Source organism: Anomalospiza imberbis, chromosome 20, assembly GCF_031753505.1.
Source record: "Anomalospiza imberbis isolate Cuckoo-Finch-1a 21T00152 chromosome 20, ASM3175350v1, whole genome shotgun sequence".
Classification (NCBI taxonomy): Eukaryota; Metazoa; Chordata; class Aves; order Passeriformes; family Viduidae; genus Anomalospiza; species Anomalospiza imberbis.
In genome coordinates this window covers 496785-517613 of record NC_089700.1, presented here as the reverse complement: position 1 = coordinate 517613, position 20829 = coordinate 496785, and the positions used below count along the sequence as shown (strand labels likewise).

General features: G+C 50.6%; 1 protein-coding gene across 4 annotated transcripts in view; it reads left to right on the top strand.

Annotated features, from left to right (window-relative positions):
* The window catches only part of RNF43 (ring finger protein 43), a 62375-nt gene that overhangs the window by 23113 nt on the left and 18433 nt on the right, over positions 1 to 20829 (top strand). For all 4 annotated transcript variants that reach the window (XR_011005365.1, XM_068210085.1, XM_068210083.1 and 1 more), the window contains one exon: positions 18018 to 18140. Coding sequence is in view for 3 of the 4 variants with exons in the window: in XM_068210085.1 (XP_068066186.1) it covers positions 18018 to 18140 (123 nt within the window). In the remaining variant the exon portion in view is untranslated. The remainder of the gene's footprint in view (positions 1 to 18017; positions 18141 to 20829) is intronic.

Genomic DNA, 20829 nt, shown 5'->3' with positions numbered 1-20829 from the left:
TTCGCTCGCCATCCTTCACTCCAGCAGCAGCTTTCCCGAGCCTCAGGCACCACAAGCTCTGACTCATTTACTTAATATTCCTCTAATGAAACTGCCCAGAGCCCTGGACCTATTCTCCAAAACAATCCTTCTCCTCCCTATTTTTCCACACCCTTCACTTTCTTCTCAGCTCCCGTCACAGTCCTAATCAGACTTTAGCTGAGCTCCCCTGAGCAGACTTTGCCTTCCAGTCCCAGCTGGACCCCTCACATCCTGACAGCCCAAGGAGGGTGTGAGTGGCAGTGGAGGAGCCAGGTGACCTTTAGAGCAAAGCCAGGAGGGCGAGAATCAAGCAGGAGTTTCTTCAGCCTCGGTGCAATGGGGAGAGAGGGACAGGCATCCTGGTGTCCTCCCCACCCTGGGTTTGGAGCAGGACCCTGGGTAGCTGGAAGCTGCACTGGTTCCAGGACATCCATTGCTGTGGCAGGGGAGCTGGGACAAGCACAGGTTCTTCTTCCAGAAAGGATGGGAATGGCAGAAAACTCTGAGAAGGAAAAATCTCCCCCAGAGCTGTCTGTATTGTTGGGTGGGCTGGAGGGCACTGGGATGAGCAGAGCCCCAAGCCAGGGGCTGCCACCCAAATCAGCCAGACAGCAGCTGTGGAAATTCTTGCCCAGCCTTGTTGAGACCATGTTACCACCAAAATTCAAATATGATAAGGTGGTAGCATTCCTGGAGTCCTGATCTCTTGATTTCAGGACCTGAAATCCTAGGTAGCAACCCCAGATTGCTCAAGGGAAGCTGGCCGAGATGATTTTTCTCTTTTTGTGGAATCTGCATCTTCCAGGATCTACCTGAGACACCTCCCAGGCATCTCCTGGAGTCTTTTCATATCTCATGTCTTTTCATGTCTCCTCCAGGCAGCTGATATCCCAGGTACCATCTCCCAGAGTCTTTTAATCTCTGATTTAGGCACTGGATATCTGCAGTAGCAGTCCCAGATTCCTCTAAGGAAGTAATCCGAAATTATTTTTCTCCTTTCATGGAAACCTCATCTTCCAGGATGCACCAGGCATCTCCAGGAGGCTTTTCACATCTTCTCTTGGGAGCTGAGATCCCAGGCAGCAGCCCCATACTCCTCCAAGGAGGTACCCAAGGGCTCTTTCTCTTTTGAAGGAAAGTGTATGTTCTGGGATCTACCTGAGCTGAGCCCCCTCTCAAGCATTTCCTGAAGTCTTGATATCTGATTTCAGGGACTGAGATCCCAGACAGCAGTCCCACACCACTCCAGGGAAGCTTCCTAAAATGTTTTTGCTCTTTAGGTAGTAGTTCTCTGTTCCAGGCTCCAGTTGAAACTCCTCAGATATCTGCAGGGAGGGCAGAGCAGGGCCCAGGCTCTGCTCCGGGGCCCAGCAGTGGCACCAGAGCCACGGGCAGGGCCTGAGCCCAGGAGCTGCCCCTGCCCAGGAGGCAGAACTCCTGCCCTGGGCAGTGCCAGCCCTGAACAGGCTGCCCAGGGAGGGGCTGGAGTCTCCCTCAGCGGGGATACTGCAGAGCCCTCTGCACACAGTGCTGTGCCCTGTGCTCTGGGATGGCCCTGCCTGAGCAGGGAGGTGGCACCAGTGACCCTCGGGGCTCCCTTCCAGCCTGACCCGCTCCAGGATTCTGTTGGATAAAGGGAATTGCAGCATACATTCATTGGCAATGCTGAGGTCCAGGAATAGGGAGTCTTTGGTCCTCTTGGGAAGCAGATGGGACTGATCCAGAGCAGGACTGGCTGCCCAAGGAAGGATGCTTCTTCCTAGGGCTGGAAAATCTGTGGACATGGCTTCTCAAACTCAGTGTTGGTAAGCAGATTCCTTGCTCCTTAGGAACATGTTGTGTCCATCCTCAGGATGTCTTTTTAAAAGTGTTGCTATGGCATCTGCAGAATGGTTGCATCCAGGGCAGAGGATTTGGTAGGGTATTGGTAAGTATAAAAAAATAGATGGGTGGATGATGTTCCTGCCTAGATCTGGCATTGTTGCGTGGAGGATTTCTTCCTCCTGAGTAGCTCTGAAGGATGCACAGGATGGTTCTGAGCAGCAGGAGAGGATTTGGGTTTGGGTGGATGATGGGGCTGCTGAAGGGCACGTGGGGCAGGTGGGTGATGGGGAAGAGGTTTGGCTCTGGAGGAGGGGATTAGTGGGGTGAGGAGGACGGGATTAGTGGGGTGAGGAGGACAAGGTCTGTCCAGGGGTGCTGATGGGAGGAGAAGAGCCATTTCCCGTGCATGAGCTGGAGGCTGGTCCTGAGCAAGGCAAGGCAGGGGCTGGTGAGTGTTGTTGGAGCTGCACACACAGAACTCTCCTGCTCCCACAGCCTGTACAGACAGGCCCGTGCTCCTCAAAGGAGGGATCAGATTCTTGCCCTCCGGGGGTTTCCAGCCAGCTGCAGTTCAGAGGAGTCCTTTCTTTCTCCTGCTGTTCACGCCCTGCAAAGAATTTTCTATCAACAAAAGAAATTGTTTTGTAATCAACTTGATGTTCATCCCCAGTTCTGGGCTATGAAGGGGGTTTTGAAGGACCAGGGAAATGGATCCTGGAGGTTGTGGAAGAAGAGGAGAGCAGACAGTGTCACAGCTCAGCTGGGATGGGCTAGAGGAATTTTGGGGACACTCCAGAGCCAGTGAAACTCTTGGGTGCATCTCTGGGAGTGGGAGCAATTGGACAAAATGCAAAGCAAAGGAAAGGAATAATCCCTGGGAAGAAAGCGTTGGGGGATCCCCTGTGTGTGCTATGGTAGGCTGAGAAGACTTCTACTCCTGCAACTTTTCTGGCTGGATTTAAAGTCTGTTGGGTGCTCCATGGCATGAAAGTCCTTGAAATGTTGGTTGTAGCTCAGGCTGTACCTCAGCCAATATGACCATGTCAAACTCAGAAGGATTTTCTCTGAGCACGGTTTGTTATCATTCCAGGGATAAACCAGTCCTGTTAAACCCTATTTGATATTAGCCCTGTTGTAAACCTTCTCAGGTCAGGCTGGGCAGAAGAACTGTTTTGAATTATCTGACCATGCCTCAGGCTTTTGGAAAGCAGCTGTTGTGTCCCTTTGCAGTACAAGTGTCCTTGCCTGGGTCTGCAGTTGTGGAGTCAATATTTTTTAGAGAAAGATGGAAACATGGGCTGCCTCAGGAGCTGGACTCGGTTACCTGACTGGTTTTCTTGGCTTCCATGAATGTGTCCAGAAGCCAGTGAGTTTGGAAAGAAATTCTTTTGTGCTTACAAAAGGCGATTTTTAAATGTCGAAGTTGAAAGTATGTTTTCTTAGTAAAAAAAAAAAATCACCACCAAACCATCCCAAGCTGGCTGAGCATGAAATTGCCTGAGCAGCTGAGCTGAATCCGTGGCACCTTCTGGAAGATTTTTTTAGGGCTTTAAAAGGAACCCCATGTTAGTGTTCTATCTCCCAGGCAGGAGCTCACACTGACCAACACACCATAGCCTTTAAGCTGTTCATATCCAAATTTTTTGGTTACTTAATTCTAAATTGACCACATCCCCATCTTTGGAGGAATTGCCACATCATGGTGCTCTGGAGGTGTCCTGTGGCACTTGATTTATAGCAACTAAATAGCAATGGGGTCAGTGGTCAGCTGACCACTGAGCAGGAAGCTGGATGACAAGAAAGAATAGTTTTCCATGGAAGCTGGAGCGTCTGATGGCACTGGAAGGTGTGAGGATGGATCAGCCTCTGGGATATTAACCATGGAGATGACTCTCAGTGTTTGCTGCCAGTGCTGATAGCCTGGGGAGGAGATGGCACATGGGTTCATCTGCCCCATTGCCCACTGAGCTGATGAGTTTGGCTGGGGATGAGGGAATTTGATAGAGTTGTACAGAAGCAGCATCTCTGCATGTTTCCTAAGCATGAGAAACAGCCATCCCTGGACAGATCTCTGGGAGAAGCAGCAGTGTTGGGAATTCCCCAGTCCCAGTAGCAGAAGTGATTGATGGAAGCTGGGTGATCCTGGGGTTGGTACATGAGCAGTGGTGTTTGGGCTGTCAGGCTGCCCACACTGCAAGGGGAGCTGTGATGAGCAGCGCTGTTGGAGAGCGGTGAGGGATTGATCACGGAGCTGGGAGAGAGCTCAGGCCAAGAAGAGTGGGAAGGAGGGGCTGTACCGCTCTCTATCTGGATTAGATTCAGCAAGGAAGGTCACTTCCAGACTATTTTTTGGTATTAGAGGAGGATTTGAATGCTCCTGCAGGAAAAGTGCCGCCCCCACTACCCCACAGCAGTTTGTCCAAGTTGACCTCAGTGGTTTCCTGCCAAAAATACCTGTGAACAATAATGACTTGTTAATGATTTATCCCTGTGTTCTCAAGTGCTGCACTGAGAGTACCACAGAAACCATGGGTACTCTTAAGGTTTTGGCTACAATGGCTTTTTGTCCTTCCCTGTAACAGGGATGGCAGTTGCATGAGGGAACCATGGCCTCAGTGTACTGGGCGGTGTAAATGCACATTGTTCAGTGACTTTAGGGAATATTGGTGGGAAAAACAACTGCATTGGACCAGGAGAGAAGTCAACTGAGCTGTAACGCAGGATTGTCCCTTGCAGAGTTTGCAGAGTCGTGAGCAGACACCAGCAGGTTCACTGTGATGCCAGCAAGGCACAGCTGTACAGAGAGTGTGCTCTCTGCAAAGAGCTACAAATCCACGTTGTGTGGACCTGGTTTGGCTCTGGACATGGGATCCAGCACAACAAACTCTCTCCTTCCCTAGGAGATGGGCACCTGCCATTTTCCCAGGCCATCAGGGCAAGAATATGGAGGTTTTATGGCATAGAGGGGTGAGGTACCACACCAAAAAGCTCTTCTCTGCACTTCCAGCATGGCTGTGCAGTAAACCCGCCTCAGCCATCCTGCTTTGGGAGTGGGAGCACCACAAGATGAAAAGCAGCAGATAGAGAGGGAGAATCTGCGATTGCAACAACCACCTCCACCCTGCAGAACCAGGAGAAAAGGCAGTGGAGCCCAGGAACCCGAGTCTGCATGAGTGGACTCGAGGTGTTCATGACTCATTTTATAGAACAAAGAAGGGTTTCAGTGCTGGGCAGCCAAAGTAGAAGCTTCAGGCAGGGCTTGACTCTCTCAGTGGTCTTTGTCTGGCAGGGGCCAGTGTCATTGTTAAGAAAAGAACAGAAAAAACCAGAACTGGCAGGTGCCAATGGAGACTCCATTCATCATGTCTCCTCTGCAGGAACGAGGGATGAGAGCAGGAGACCTCCCTCCAGTAACCAGGAGGACTTTCTCCTTTCTGAAATTCTCTAGTCTGATGTACTGTGGCTCCAGATGTCTTCATTATCCCAGCACTCATGCTTCTCTGTCCCCTCTCACAGAGATCCAGGATGGCAAGGGCTGGATGCTCCAGTGGAGGAAATGTCACAGCTTGTCTCCTTTCACTGCCCCAAACAAATGGGCTGTGAGTGGCTGCCTTCCCATTCCTTGGAGTAAAACAGCTGTTATAGATCAGTCATTTCAAAGGAACGTTTGATCAAATTATTAGGGCCCTTGAATGAAGGCACTGGGCAGAGCATCCACTGGATCTCACTCTGTTGAGCAGGGAAGTTATTTCACTTCCTGCCCCATTTGTCCTCCATCCTGTGTTCAGTGCTCTGTGCTGCTCTGGACATGGCAGCAGAGATGCCTGAAAATGGAAATTTCTCCACATTTTTGGCCTCAGTCTCTTGAGTCCTGGGGCAAGACTTCTGTCATCCCTGTCCCTAAGAACCTCTACATGGAGATTTGCCCTTTGGTGATGAATGCTGGAGCCTCCAAACAGACTGAAACTAAGGAAGGAGTTTCATGCTTACCTGCTTCAAGCTCCTTCCAGTGTGCCAGCTCTTTGAATGTCTGTGACACCATGGAGCCACCTGGTCTAGTGGAAGGTGTCCCTGCCCATGGCAGGGGGTGGCAGGAGATGGTCTCCAAGGTCCCTTCCAACCCAAACCATTCTGGGATTCTGTGATCTTCAGTGGTTGGAGTCTCCCAGTATGCAGCAAGGTGGTAACAGAGTTCACTCTTGGAAGACTCCTGTGAAATTATCTTCAGTCCAAGAAAGAGTATTTTATTGACTTCTCTGAAATCCTTTGTTGAGATCAATTGCAGGGAATGTTGTGGAACAAGTATAAACGGGCTAAAAGGAAATAAGGTGTGTTTTTGAAATCCTTCAGGCTGTTCACCAGCTGGCTCTGGGTACAACTCCCAGATCAGTAACTCCAGTAATGCTGGGAAGATATCCCAAGCGGAACACCAAGTGGAAAACCACTCTTTGAGTGGTCTATGCTGGTCTGTGATAGTCAGGTCACAGATTCCCAGAATCCCAGAATGGTCAGACTGGAAGGGGCCACCGTGGGTCGCCTGGTGCCAGCCCCCTGCTCAGCAGGGTCATCCCAGAGCACAGGGCACAGGATTGTGTCCAGATGGGTCTGGAATATCTCCACCCCCTTCCTGGGCAGCCTGTTCCCTGGGACTGCCCAGGGAAGAAGATCTGTGTCATATTCACGTGGAACTTCCTGGGCATCGGTTCCTGCCCAGGTCACAGGCTTATGTCAATTCTGGGTCTGATCCCGTGGGCCTGAAATTCTTGTCTCTGCTCAGCATCTGAAGATGTCACTGAAAGAAATTTGCAAGCAATTTCACTTCTGCTGTTTAAACTGGTGCAGCCCAGTTGTTGTGTGGCCTTGGGAAGAGCAGTGAGTGTAGGTTGGAAGTGAGGCAGGAGTGCAACCCAGGCACCCACCTTGGTGCCTCGTGCAGCAGCAGATGAGCTCAGCATCCCCAGGAGCCCGGAGCTGCATTCTTGGCATTCCTGCAGCTCCTTAGATGTCAGTGATGTCACCGATAGCAGCCAGGGAATTGCAGATCCCAGAGGGCCTGAACTCATGTCTTAGCAAGTAAGTGTAGGAGGGACCAATTTCTGTCGTGTACTGCACTGTGCCAGCAAGTTTCATTGAATTAAATCACAGCAAATGTATTTGCATCTACATTTCTGTCTTCTACAGCAATGTCCAACAAGAGACACTTGAGTCCTCCACCAGCCACTTGCTCATCCATACTACAGAAAACTACATCTGAGCAATAAAACAGCAGGAAGCTGGTGCAGAGTGAGACTGAAAAGCAAATAACTTATTCCTTTAGCTGTACAATCTTTGTTCTTGTGCCCAGGACCTGCTGATATAAAACATACTTCAAGACAGAACTGGCATGGAGTGAAGCCATGAGCCCTTCTCTGGAAAGCATCCCTTGGAAACTCTTATCTCTTGTCAGCTTGTGAAAGAGATGAATTTGCCTTTTTTTTTTTTTTTTTTTTTTTTTTTTTTTTTTTTGTGCAGGACAAAATGGTTTGATTTAGGAACACAGAAGCAAAATTTTAATAGAAGTTTCATAGTTTTATCACCTGGCGTTCTGTACCACGAGCTTTGGGATGATGGCAAACCAGTACTGTGCAGGCTCTTGGTAGGCACGGGATGCATCAGTTCCTGCTGCTGGTGTAGCTGGGAGTTTGGAACTCTGGGATAGACTAAAGCAGCACTTCTTTTAACAATGGTTTGGTGGTATCTTGAAGCCACAATGGCACAGTCTGCACATGAACGACATTAAATAGCATTTCACAGGCTAAAGTTTGGTGGTGAGGGAGACTGATGGGCCACGAGACATATTTCTATCTGAAAGGGAAATCTTAATATTTTTTTCTAGTTGTATTTAGGAAGTTACCTCTGACAGGACCTTCCCAGGCAGAGCATGGAGCAGAGATTAACTTCTGTACTCGCTGAGCCTCCCCAGGTTGCTGTGGGTGCATGACCGTGGGTAGGACGGTCTCCTCTGTAGCTCCTGTGCAGCTGCGGAATTTCCTGCTCTGAAGCAGAGTTTGCTCTCCAGCCTCAGTGCTGCTTGAATGTAGCTCTGTGTTACTCAGCTGTAATTAGAACAGCTTGCCAGTTCTTTATTTCATCCCTTCATTTCAATGGGATTTCCAGATTTGGTGCAATTTGCCCCAGAGAGCTGGGGTTTGTTTTCGAGCCCAAATCTTGCCAGACCTTATACCTACGCCTGCATTTCTCCATCTACAAATAACAATGGAAGTGATTTTATCTAATCTTCCACCACCTGGCTTGTTCTTGTGCTCACTCTTAGGCATGAGGGTATTGAAAATGCTTTTGGCAGGAGGCGCTTTAAGCTGTGCAACCACCAGCATTAACCCGAGCACCCAGGCTATGTGTAAAGAAACAGGTATGGATGGCAGTGACCTCATGCAGGGAAGGAAACCTGGACAGCTGGAGCTCACGGGTTGTGTGGTGTCCTCTGTGAAGGGCTGGAAGGCAGCACAGCAAAGCCGTGGCTGATGTCCTGCAGGAAACGGCCCACCCACGTGCGGCCCTGGGCACAGGGGGCTTCAGGGAGCCCTCAGGCCTTCCTATGTCTGTACGTGACTTGGCTCCCAGATCCCAGGACACCTCTCCGGAGCAGATCTGTGACTTTCTAGCTTGAGTTTCATGACGGAGCGCCCAAGGCCCCTCCTCTACGCCGGCATTTCGGCGCTGTGCTTTGGAAGGACTCCAGACCAGCAGTGAAGGGCTCTTTGATAATATCTGACGGGTGGGTAAGAATTTTGGGCAGCAGCCAAGGTACACATTGCCTGTAATCGTTAACTCGGTCTGTAAACAGTTCAAACGGCACTGAAGAGGCCGTCAGTTATTACATTAGAGAGAAGCCTTTCATGTGCCCGCGCAGGAGCCAGAGCCGCGCAGCGCCGGCCCCTGCGGAGCAGCTCTGGCTGCAGGGCTGCAGCACGGCCTGGCCCTACAGCGGGTGCTGTGCGCCTGACCTTCAAACCCTCGGCGCTGCAGCAATAACTAAATCATTACTTTCCTTTTGTTCTGCACCTGGCTCAGCGGTGGAGCCCAGCGAGATGGAGGGGGAAGGGATCAGGCAACGCTCTCCCCAGCGCCTGCCGGGAAGGTTCAGCAGGGCTGGCTCCTTCACCCCAAACCCATCTCCTGCCGGCACCTTTCCCCTGGGATGACTCCTGCACCCCAAACCCATCTCCTGACGGCAGCTTTTCTCTGGGGTGACTCCTCCACCCCAAACCCATCTCCTGGCTGCAGCTTTTCCCTGGTGAGATCAGCTCCATGTCCAATCCTAACAAACGTTTCACTTGTGAGCTGGTAAAGCTTCCCTGGACCATTCCCGGTTTCTCCAGAAATGGCCACGATGCTGGTTCAGGGCCATGTCAGGGTCCTGACATTTCCAGGCAATGATGCTGCTGAGCTTCATCTTTAGGAGAGTTTTAGAGAATTTCCCAGTCCACATCAACCTCTGGAGAGCTCTTTGGTCTCTTTCCAGAAGCAGTTCACCCCTCCTGGAGATGTGTGATGCTTCAGAAGAAGTTGTTGCTTAATTTGCCCCAAAAGGAATTTTCTTGTCAGTCTTTGCTCTTCTAGATCTGCTTTCTCCTTTCCAGAGGATCAAGAATGCTCCTTCTGGCATCAGTTGTCAAGGTTTTAACTTTGAAACCTATTGTAAAAAGCTGGTGGTTGAGGAGAAGTACCCAGTGACTGCAGTAAAGTGATCTGGGCTCAGGTGAGTCTCTGTATGTGGCCAGTCACTCCAGAGCTGCTTTCAGGGTCAGACCTGTCTCAGGTGTTTCAGTTATGGGAGTCCTCATGGGTTTGTGCCGCCCCCGAGCTGTTCCCAAGAGACCTGTGTGCTTGGAGAGGTGAGAGAGCTGCCAGCACAGCTTGGGCTTTGCCAGTGCTTTGAGGGCTGTAGAGGGACAAGACTTGTGTGAGTTCTGTGGGACAGCTTTAACCTCCCAGCCGCTGCCAGCACAGTACAGAGGGTCGTGTCAAAGAGGGTCTTCAGGGATGGAGATGGCTCCAGAGTGGGGACAGGCTGGGCCCTCCAAGGTATTCGAGGTGAGCAGGTCAGTGTGGGTTGGATGTTCTCCATGGGGTTTGGGATCCAGACTGCCTGCAGAGTGCTTGAGGCAGAGGACCATGAGCTGTTCTCCCGTGACTTGGGCCAGCTTGCCTTTACTTCCATTTAGTGCTGTGAGACAGGGCTGACCAGACTCCCGTTGCCTTTGATACTCCAACATGGATGTTGTTTGATACTCCATCATTGTTGTTGTTTGATACTCCAACATGGAGCAGACAGAGACAGTTGAACCAGACATTGTTATGGAACTTTGCCAGAGGTTTCCTTGCCAGTCCATACAATCCTCATGGTGGCTGGGCCAACAGAAGTGACACTTAATTCCCTCAAGTGGGATTTCTCTGTCCGCAGGAGAGCAAAATTCAGCAGAGCTGTCAGTTAGGGGCGTTTGAAAGTTTTCTCCAGCCTCATGGGAATAATTTGGGTTGGAAAAGCCCTCCAGGACCATCAAGTCCAGCCAGTGCCTGGTCCCCACCTTGTCACCAGCCCAGAGCACTCAATGTCATATCCAGGCCTTCCTTGGGCACCTCCAGGGATGAGAACTCCATCATCTCCCTGGGCAGCCCCTTCTGAGGTCTGATCACCCTTTCCAGGAAGAAATTCCTCCAGATGTCCATCCTGACCTTCCCCTGGCACAGTTTAAGGCCATTTCCTCTTGTCCTGTCCCTTGTTTCCTGAGCTGGCTCTGAAGTCCTTTCAGGGCGTTGCAGAGAGCGACAGCAAAGATCCAGACTTCACCTAAACTGTCTAATCCTGCACGTGTGGTAATCAAGTAAACATCCCTCTTGGGTTGAGCACTGCTTTTCATTGCTCACCAGCTTGGTAATGAAAAGGAGAGGGAAAACCAGTAATTTCTTGATTAGGGACCGATTTGTTGTATCAAACCCTCAGGCCCTGCTGACCCTTGACTCGGGCCAAAGGTAGTGAAGTTCATGAGCATGAGTAAGGGCACAAGCACAGGAGTATTGCACTGGCACCTTGCAGGTCATTTGTCTCCTCTCCCACCTCTGGCCATTCTTTCAGGGGACTCGGATGGCTGGCTGAGCTGTTCGCACATTGAGGTAGGACCTGAGTCTCTCTAAGAATAATGCATCTGTTATCAGTGAATGTGTTTGTGTGTGACTCATATGTGGGTAAGGTGTGTTTGCTGTTATAACAGCTCTTGAAACTTTATGCAGGTAAATTAAAAAAGCCCCATATCCTGATGGCTGAGCTTCATGCCCAGGAGTCATGGAAGTGGCAATTTTCCCTTGGGCCTCTTGAAACACTGTGCTGTTCTTTTCCAGTCAGCCATTTCCATCTTCTTCATGGCTAAGATCCACTTCATCTCCCTGCCTCATCCCTCCTCATCTCCCCATGTCTTTCTAGCAGTGTCCCACAGCACTTTCCAGCTCTGCTGTCGCTGTGCCTCCTGGCAGTATCTCCTGTGCCTGTGGTAGTGTCCTGTCTTTCCTACTGCTGTCTCTGTGAGTAGAGTGGAATGGTCTTAGGGTAAGAGTGGCTTCTGTTCAGCCAGTAAAGCTGGAGAGTTCAGGTAAACTGGGAAGAGCCTTTCTTACAGCAATAAAGACATTCACACAGTATTATTCACAGAGTCACAGAATCACAGAGGTTGAAAAGGACCTCAAAGAGCACCAGGTCCAACCTGTGACCAATTCCCACCTTGTCACCCAGCCCAGAGCACTGAGTGCCATTCTTTGAACACCTTCAGGGAGGGGAACTCCACCACTTCCCTGGGCAGCCCCTTCCACTACCTGACACAAAGAAATTCTTACTAATGTCCAACCTGAACCTCCCTGGACACAACCTGTAGCTGTTTCCTCTTGTCCTGTCACTTGTCTGGGGGAAGAGTCCGATCCCCACCTGGGTCCAACCTCTTATCAGGTTGAGCTTTGGGGCAGGCTGGGAGAGGAGGATCTGGTGACTGGGTGGTCCCAACAGGGCAGTGTTGCTGTCAGGAGCATTCTGCAGTGACTGAGAAGTGCACATGGCCTGTTCCATCCCAGCTGTGCACAGTCCCTGGAGGTGGCCCTGGTGCCAGCAGCTGAGACACTGCTTATGCTCTGACACCTCTGGGAGATGCACTGTGCAGGTGCAGATCTGGCTTTTAGAGCTGAGACATCTGCCCTGCTCCTTCCCACAGGAATCCTGTCTCAGGTGCCCTGTTTCCATCTCCTCATAGACCCAGCAGAGGATCTTGCCCACTAATTCTTACATCCAGGCTTGTGTTGGCAGCAAAGAAGGAGAGGGTGGTAGGAGACTGCTTCCACTTGCCTTTTGAAGCCTACAAAGGAATACAAACCTTACTTAGCTCAGAGGCTCACTGACAGAATTCCAGCAGGGAAGAAGTGTCTTGAGCCAGACATATCCACAGATCCAGGAATATCCATATCCTCAGAAGCTCATGCTGGGTGACAGTGACATGACAGCTGGGTGAAGCCAGCAGTGGGCAGTGGGTGTCTCTCCCATGGATGCATGGGTGTGGCATGACAATGTCCGAGATGCTCCGTGTCACCAAAGGTGCCATTGTGGTGCCCTGGGCCCCTGGCTCATCCCCTCACTGCTGCTTTGGCTGTAGCTCATCTGTGAAGGAGCTTTTCCACAAGGCATTTCATCCACTCAAGGCTCTGGCGCCAGTGGCATGTGGAGAATGGTCCTGGTATGATATGGAGAATGGTCCTGGCATGAGCTGTGGTAGGGGAGGCCTTGTTGTCCTGGACAAAATCCTTGCACCCTTCTCCTAGTCCTGCATATGTGAGCATTCCCTCAAGGTCTTGCCTGGAATTCTACCTGCTGGAATACTGGCGAGAGGAGGGGAAGGAGAACTGGTGCTGGGACACAGCCAGAAGTCACAGTACTGTCCCACAGATAAGACAGCAGCTGGCTCTGCTGGTGTTCTGGGCACAGATGCTGTCCTGGCTCTCTGGCACCGCTGACCACAAATCCCAACTGTATTCTGGAATTTGGTTCCTAGATGAAATATTTGTGGCAAAAGTCTTCTAGTGGGGAGGTGAGTGTGCAGCCCATGGTGCTGCCTGGTGAGTGCAGAAACCCGTGTGTGCCCCAAAATGTGCAGAGCACAGGCAAATCCCAATGGATACTCCTCTGCAGCCCCCTGACTGCAGCAGGCTGTCCCCACAACCAGGCGGGTGTCCCCACCTTTGCATTTAACAGCTCTTCCTGGTGTTTTGATCTGGGAATTCTTCATATTTTAATGAGTTTCTGTAGCTTTAACATATCCCACCTGTAGTAAGCTGAAGAATTCTTGTTCACATAATCATTTGTACAGAAATCTCTGTTTGAGATGGAGTGAGCAGGACTCCTTGTAACAGTCAAAATGTTGACACAGTGCAGCTTTATCTAGTGGATTTTCATTTTTCATTTGTTTTTTACAGTAATGCCTGTTTGCTTTTTGACTGCCTTGGGTGATTCAACAATGGTTTCCGTAAAACTCCCCGCAGTGACTCCAAGCTCTTTCCTGTTCATTAACGGCTCACCTAGAGCTCATCCCTGTGTAAAATACCTGGATATATTTTTTTCATATTTGCATTTTTTAATATCTCGTATCACTCCATCACTCAGTAGCATGAGGTCCTTTGCTAGTCAGTTTTAATATTTACCAAGTTGGATTTTTATGTGTTACTGAAGAGTTCGGTCGTTTCACCACCCCTCTCATTTTCCATGTGGCTTGTGAATATTTGGACAACACAGATTGCCTTGGGACTGTCCTGGTGAGTTCATTGTAAGGGCTGTCCCGTTTTCTTCTCTTTTTAGTCCTGAAGATCATAGAACCAAGGAATGGTTTGGATTGGAAAGGATCTTAAAGCCCATCTCATCCCACCCCCTGCCATGGGCAGGGACATCTCAGGCTGCTCCAAGCCCTGTCCAGCCTGGCCTTGGACATTGCCAGGGATCCAGGGGCAGCCACAGCTTCTCTGAGCACCCTGTGCCAGGGCCTCCCCACCCTCCCAGGGAACAATTCCTTCCCAATATCCCATCTAACCCTGCCCTCTGGCAGTGGGGACCTATTCCCTCTTGTTCTGTTGCTTCAGGCCCATGTCCCAAGTCCTTCTGCCTGGGCAGTACTGCACAATATTCCATCGTCTTCCATACCCTTGACCTTGCAGAAGAACAGGAGAGGAGACACCAGAGTCTGCCATTCACAGAACTACCTTTAGTCCCACGCTCACTGACTGCTTTGAGGAGCCCTGTGGCTCAGTGAACCATCCCTTTCCTTTTCCAAAGCTCTGTTAGTTCTTCCCTTCTCTTCATTAGCCTGTTTTTTTTAACCTGGCTTTTCTTTTGGCAGGGAAGTCAGCATTATCAATCTGCCATTCCCTGCATTGCCCTTGACTCCTTCAAATGCATTTTGGTATTTGCTGCCTGCAGTTTTTCTGGGATTGTGGTCAATGTAGTGAAGAGTTCAGTCCAGGATTTCTCTCAAGCCCTTTGGTGAACACTCTCCTGTCCTGTTCTCTTCCTGTCTTTTCCATGTCAATCCTAAGGGTTGGTTATACCATTTCTTCTGCCACTTCATATCAGATCAAATTTTGATTCCTCCTCCATGAAGAAAGCGTGGGAAGTGCTCTGAGTTCCCTTACAGAGAAACTGAGGATTTTCTCCAAGTCCTTTTTCAGCCCTTGTCCCTCAGGACTCCTTGGTGAACAGAAAGGGAAACAGAAATGTTTAAAGGCTCCCTGGGGAAGGAAAAAAAAAAAAAAGCACAAATAATCTCTTTTCCAGGGGCATGGTTGATTAAGTGAGAATTAATAGGCTCAGGCTGGAGCAAAACCGACTCCAGTGAGGCACTGCAATACACTTTCTGATGTAGAGGACAAGGGAGTCCTGGAGTGAGTGAGGAGTCTCCCTTTTTGGAGGTCTTGAAAAAACAGGTTGAGCAAGTGTCTCAGAGGAATGTTTTAGGTCTGGCTAATCCTGCCTTCAGGCAGCAAAGTGGGCTAGATGACCTCTCAGAGTCAGCTTTTTTCCTCCTGTTTTCTACATGAAGCTCCCAAGTGGGAATTGTGCACCTCTTCATGCCTGATTCCCCAGGACCTTTTCCCATGTTTCTGCTGCTCAGTGCAACCTGTGATTCATGCTGGTGTGAACTTCAGTATTTTAGGAGTGGTACTGTGGACAGAAAAGGTAGAAAATAAAAGAGAAGCCATAAGGTAAGGAAACAAGAAACCAAAAAGGTGATATCGAGAAGATAGGGATGAGGAGGAGCTCTGTGTCTTCTCCAAAGGTGTGACAGGAGGGATGTGGTGACAGAGACAGATGGAGTGACAAAGCCAGAGGTCACAGGTTGACAGTGTCTTACCAGGGCCCGAGTGTGGGCAGAGCTGCAGAGCTGAATCACTCAAGAGTGGGTCCAAACCCTGTCAGCTGATCCCAGCCCACCACTGGGATCCCGGGAGCACAGAGCCAGGCAGGGATTGTCCTGGGAGAAGGATCTGGCAGAACAGCAGTGTGTATTCCACCAGGGAGACCTAGCTGGAACAGCATAATAACCTCTGAGGTCCCTCTGCTGACTGGGAGCCCCTGGGAGCGGGCAGTGCTGGCACAGGAGTGTGATGGGATTTAGGCAGCATGTATGAAACCTCTCTGATTTTGGGTATGAACATACCCCCTCTCTCCAGCAGTGGGATTTTGTTGTCTCCTAGATCAGATAAGGGTCCATAAGGAGCCGTGGCCCTGTGGTGCTGCAGAGGTGCCCAGCCCAGCAGAGAGGGGGATGCCCTGCCTGGGAGCCCATCTGCAGCCACAGACCCAGGAAGGGAGCAAATGCTCCTCACTCTGCAGCTGCAGCCACGCATGGGGCACGAGTCCTCTGCATCGAGAAGTATCATAATATTTGTTTTTCCACATCATCCTTAGATTATTTGTCGAGTCTGCGCTTGTCCTGTGAGCACAGTGTGCAGCCAGGATTCCTCACTTGTAATACCAGGGACGGGGCAGAGGGAATGCCAAGAAATGCTGTTGAAGGATGTAGAAAGTAAGAGCCATGTCTTGCTGCTGTGCTGCTGCTGGAGGAGCTGTCTGTACAGCAACAAACAGGAGAAAGAGCTGAGGGGAGGAGAGGGAAGAGATCTCTGGAGCAGAGACGAGTGGAGTGTGTGGCTGTAGTGGATGGTGCTTGTGTCCCTGCCCCAGGAATGTCCCTGAGCTGCCCCTGGGCATTGCAGGAGGCTGAGAAGGCTCCTAGGCTCAGCCTCCAGCCTGATCCATGTCTGTGAGGGACCCAGCACAGAATAACGAGGGTCCACTACTCTGCCTCAGCTCCATGGACAGCTGCCCATGTGGGAAGGGTCTCAGGTGCGGGTACCAGCAGGTCTTCTCCATATTTATCATCTGGGTCTTGCTCCAGAGCAGCTGACAGCATTTTCCATATGCTCCCCATGCACATTTGGAGGTGCAGCTACTTGGCCCATTGCTCATATTCCTGGTGTTCATCATTAATCATGGAATGGCCTGGGTTGGAACAGACCTTAAAGCTCATCTTGTTACACCCCCTGCCATGGGCAGGGACAACATCCACTGTCCCAGGCCACTCCAAGCCCCATCCAGCCTGGCCTTGGACACTTCCTGGGATCCAGGGGCAGACACAGCTTCTCTGAGCACCCTGTGCCAGGCCCCCTCACCCTGATGCTGGGATCAGCCCCAGCAATCCTGGTCACAGAGAGGCTGCTCTGAGCTCAGCACACAGGACTGTCACTGCCCCGTGAGTGTCACAGCCAGGGTCGGACACAGCTCCAAGGTCCTTCCCAGCTCCCCCAGGCTCCAGGAGCAGCCCGGGGAAGGCTCAGGTGGGTCCCTCTGAGCTGTTGGAGCTGTCCTGAGACACACTCTGCATTTCCTGTTTGGTGTTTTTTTGAGGCTGTGACAAGTACATATTAACCCAAAGCCATGATCACATCTTAACCCCAGCTCCCAGCCAGGCAAGCAGAGCACAGTGATGCCATTCTGGGTGAATCCAGCGGGATCACGGGTACTTCGATGCCGTGTCAGTGTTGGTCAAGGCAGCACCTCAGTGCTCCAAGGGAGCAGGGGCTTTTTGGGAGCTTCCCTGACTGCTCCAAGCCATAACAGATCCAATTGCTTCCCTGAAAACCTGGATTTCTAGAGTTTGTGGTGCTTGGCTTAGTACAATTGCACTCTCTCTTGATATCCTGTACTCTGAGGTCTTAAGTTGTAGCATCCCAGAATGGTTTGGGTTGGAAGGGACCTTAAAGATCATCCAGTTATCCCCACTGCTATGGGCAGGGACACCTTCCACTACACCAGTGTTTTGAGAAAAGGACACAAACTTTTACTTTAAAATATTTCAAATTTCAGTGAAATATAAAATATTTCAGCTTTCACTTTGGTTTTAAGCAGTTCCAGACATGATTAGGAGTTGGGTGCAAACTCACAGCCACAGACATTTGCACTAGGCACTAGAACTCGTTGTCTTCATGCTATCATCCTAGGATTTGATAATTTTAATTTATTTTCATGGTTTTGTTAGATCTGTTTTTGTTTTGATGCCCAAGACTTGGTGCTACCAAAAGCAGCTCTGTGGCTTTGTGGTGCCTCCCAACTCTGCAGTACTGGGTGCTTGTGGATGTGGGATTGGTGCTGGGTTGTATCACTGCGCAGGCAGCAAAAAGCCTCCCTGTGAGTGCCAACAGCATTCCTGGCACTTTTCTAATGGGTATAACCCTAGGATTGAGGGGATTGTCTGCCAGCCAACTTCCTGGGAAGCTCAGTGCCAGAGGGGTCAGTGGGGTGCAGCTGGAGGCCATAGAACTGTTGTCTCCAGCTCCAGAGTCCAGCCAGGCTCTGGGTGGTGGTTGCAGTGGCTGGGGTGACCCCAGCTTGGGCAATGACTGTTCTTTTGTGTCATTCAAAGCCTCACTGGCTCGGGCAGGGCCATGGGATGTAGCAGTGTTACGGTGACACCCAGCAACAGGGGGTCCTACACCTCTGGGCAGGTCCAGAGAGTTTGCAGGGTAGGGTTGAGCCCCCTTTGCAGTGCTGAGCCCCAGGATCTGAGTTTTCCCTTGCTTTTGTCCCGCAGTCCCACCCACTATCCCTGTGCAACACCAGCGAGGATGAACACACGGAATCGGGATTCATCACCATCGTCAAGCTGGAACAGCCGGATCGAGATCCCAACCCCTGCCTGTCCCTGGCCAACAAGGTAAGTGCAAAAACACCTGAAATAGCATCAGCCTGGGAAGTGAAACCTGTGGTGCAGCAAAGAAAAGGGGAGGAGGAGGAGGCAGCAAGGTAGGAAAGAGCTGTTGGGACGTAGAGAAAAGGACAAGGACAGAGCAGGGTCCTTGGCAGAAGGGGTCCTTTGGGAGAGATGCTGTGCCAGCCATCCCAAACACCCATCCCTTGACCTTTTGGACTGCCTGACTTTGTAAAAGGTGTGGAGTTCTCCCTAGCCTGGCAGCTCTGGGATGGTCAGACCTTACCCAGCATCTCACACTCTTTGCTGCCCAGTAGCCTTGTGCCCCTCCTGTTTTACAGCCTCACGTTGCTTTCTGGTCTGTGTGATTTGTATTTCTCTGTGTTCTCTGGCCTGTGGGAAAACATGGACACAGAAAACATCTTCTGTGGCACTGTTTCCAAAAATAATGCTGCAATAATTCACTGGATGAGGCACGGGAAGAGTCAGTGCTGAGCAGTGAGATAAATGCAGACCAGCTGAACTAGTGGTGGGTCATGACTTGTTAACAGTTCGTGCCCTGGGAGATCTCAGAGGTCTTTGGATCAGGCACCTCAGTGAAACAGCAACTTCCTGTGCCAAAAGCTGAGGTCAGTGGTCCAATTCTCTGGTAATAAGGAAGTCAGGTATGAACAAGGGTCATTTTAAGCCTTAAAATCTTTGTGATTCTGATTAAGCTGCATGGATAAGGATGGCATTGACTTTTTCTTTTGATTGTCTCTCTACCAAATGTAGGGCTATTTTGATGCTTGTGCAAGTGTTGTACAAGCATGAAAACCCCCTTGTTCAGCTCCTTTTGGCTTTACCTGGATTACCTTCAGGTGATTTCACCCTGTTGCCTTCTTCCTGCTGGTGGTGACATGGTGGGGATGGAGACAGGGTCCTTTCCCATGTTCCCTGCAGCTCAGCTGAAGAAGGCAGGCAAAACTTGTACCCAGTTTTTGCTCCTTCACAGCAGGGTTTTTTCATGGAGGCTGTGGCATCAAAAGTAAGGAAAGGGATGTGATGCCATGGTGGATTTGCCATGCCAGGGCTGGTTTCCCCTGGCTGCACAGGCAGATAGGCAGCAGTACCTATCCCTTCCTGGATTGCCCAGCCCAAATTTGCTGCTCTGGAGCTGGTACCAGATGTTGGCATGAGCCAGTGTGATGGAGCTGTCAACCTGATGGCCGTTTCCCCTGCACCTGGAAAATGGCCTGGGCCCACCTGGGCAGCTTGTGACAGACACGAGCAAAAGGGCTGGGCAGGTGCCTCCAGCTCTCCTATGTCCATCCAGATGTGCCCATCACATGACAGTGGTGCCAGGATGCCCCAGGATGCTTGGTTAGTGCAGCTGCTGTGGAGGATCCTGAGTGGGAGGATGAAGCAGCTGCAAAGGCCCATCTTCCATTTCAGGAAGGTTTCAAAACTTGGGCCATGCTGGACGGAGCTTGGAGCAATCTGGTCTAGTGGAAGGTGTTCCTGGCCGTAACAGGGGGTGGAATGAGATGAGCTTTAAGGTCCCTTGCAGCCCAAACCATTCTGGAATTCTGTTTCACTAGTTTTGTCCTTCATCTTTGGGACTCTGATCATAGCAGTGGCAGTACCAGTGTGTTACCGAGTCCAAGGATCAGCTGAGGAAGGCTGGCATGGGGGGATTGCTGCACTCTGCTCATCCACCTCGATCCCTTCTCCAGGACTCCTAAACCCCCCAAAGCAAACAAACCCTCAGTTCACCTGGTAGACTGAGTTCACTGGCCATCAGTCATCACTACTCTGTTACCAGAGCCAGGTCCAGCACTGGATTTTGACATCCAGCTGTACATGACAGCAGTTGCAGTCCTGCAGTCCTACTCCAAAATCTCACCAAGGGAGGCTCACAGTTCTTCTCCCATAAACAGGAGTAGTTTAGCCACAGAATAGAGCAGATGCTCCTTAAGCTGGCGACATCCCTGGGCCCTGCCTTGCATCATGGATCCTCCACCCCCTGCAGTTCCTCCCTGTCCGCTTCTCCATCCTCCTGAAGCCTCTGCCAAGCTCCCTCCTCTAACATTGTACAGATCAGAGAATCACAAAAGGGTTGGGACTGGAAGGGACCATAAAAGATCATCACATCCTAAGCTGCTGCCATGGGCAGGGATGCTGAGGTCTCTTCCTCAAAATCCCAGGACCACACTACTCCTCTGGAGCAGGGGTGTAGCTATGGGATGTGGCTGGTGCTGACTGGAGCTGGAATCTTGTTTTCCTGGCAAGTGTGTCTTGGGGCAGAGCTTTGCATGTGGAATTGCAGGGCTGTATCAGTGATGATAAAAATAGCCATGTGCAGTGTTATCACAACCTCTGCTTCAGCTGTCACCCAGCCAAGCCCTGCACATGGACAGCCCTGGCCAGCCCAGCACGAGAACTCCACCAGCCACCTGAGGCACTTCCCTGCTTCCTAAATTCTGTCACTGCTTCAGCTTCCAAAGCTAAAACCAGCAGGGAAAGTATTAGAGGAGAGGAAGGCATGGGAACGACCTCTGGAATCAATTCAAAGTGATTCATTTTTCTTTCTGATCATAATTTGTAAATTGTTGGGGGTCTTTTTTTTTTAATTATTTCTGAGTGAACCAGTGATTGCAAGCCTGGTTGTCAGACTGCTGAGACCTCCAAAATTATCCTGTAAATACCTATTTGC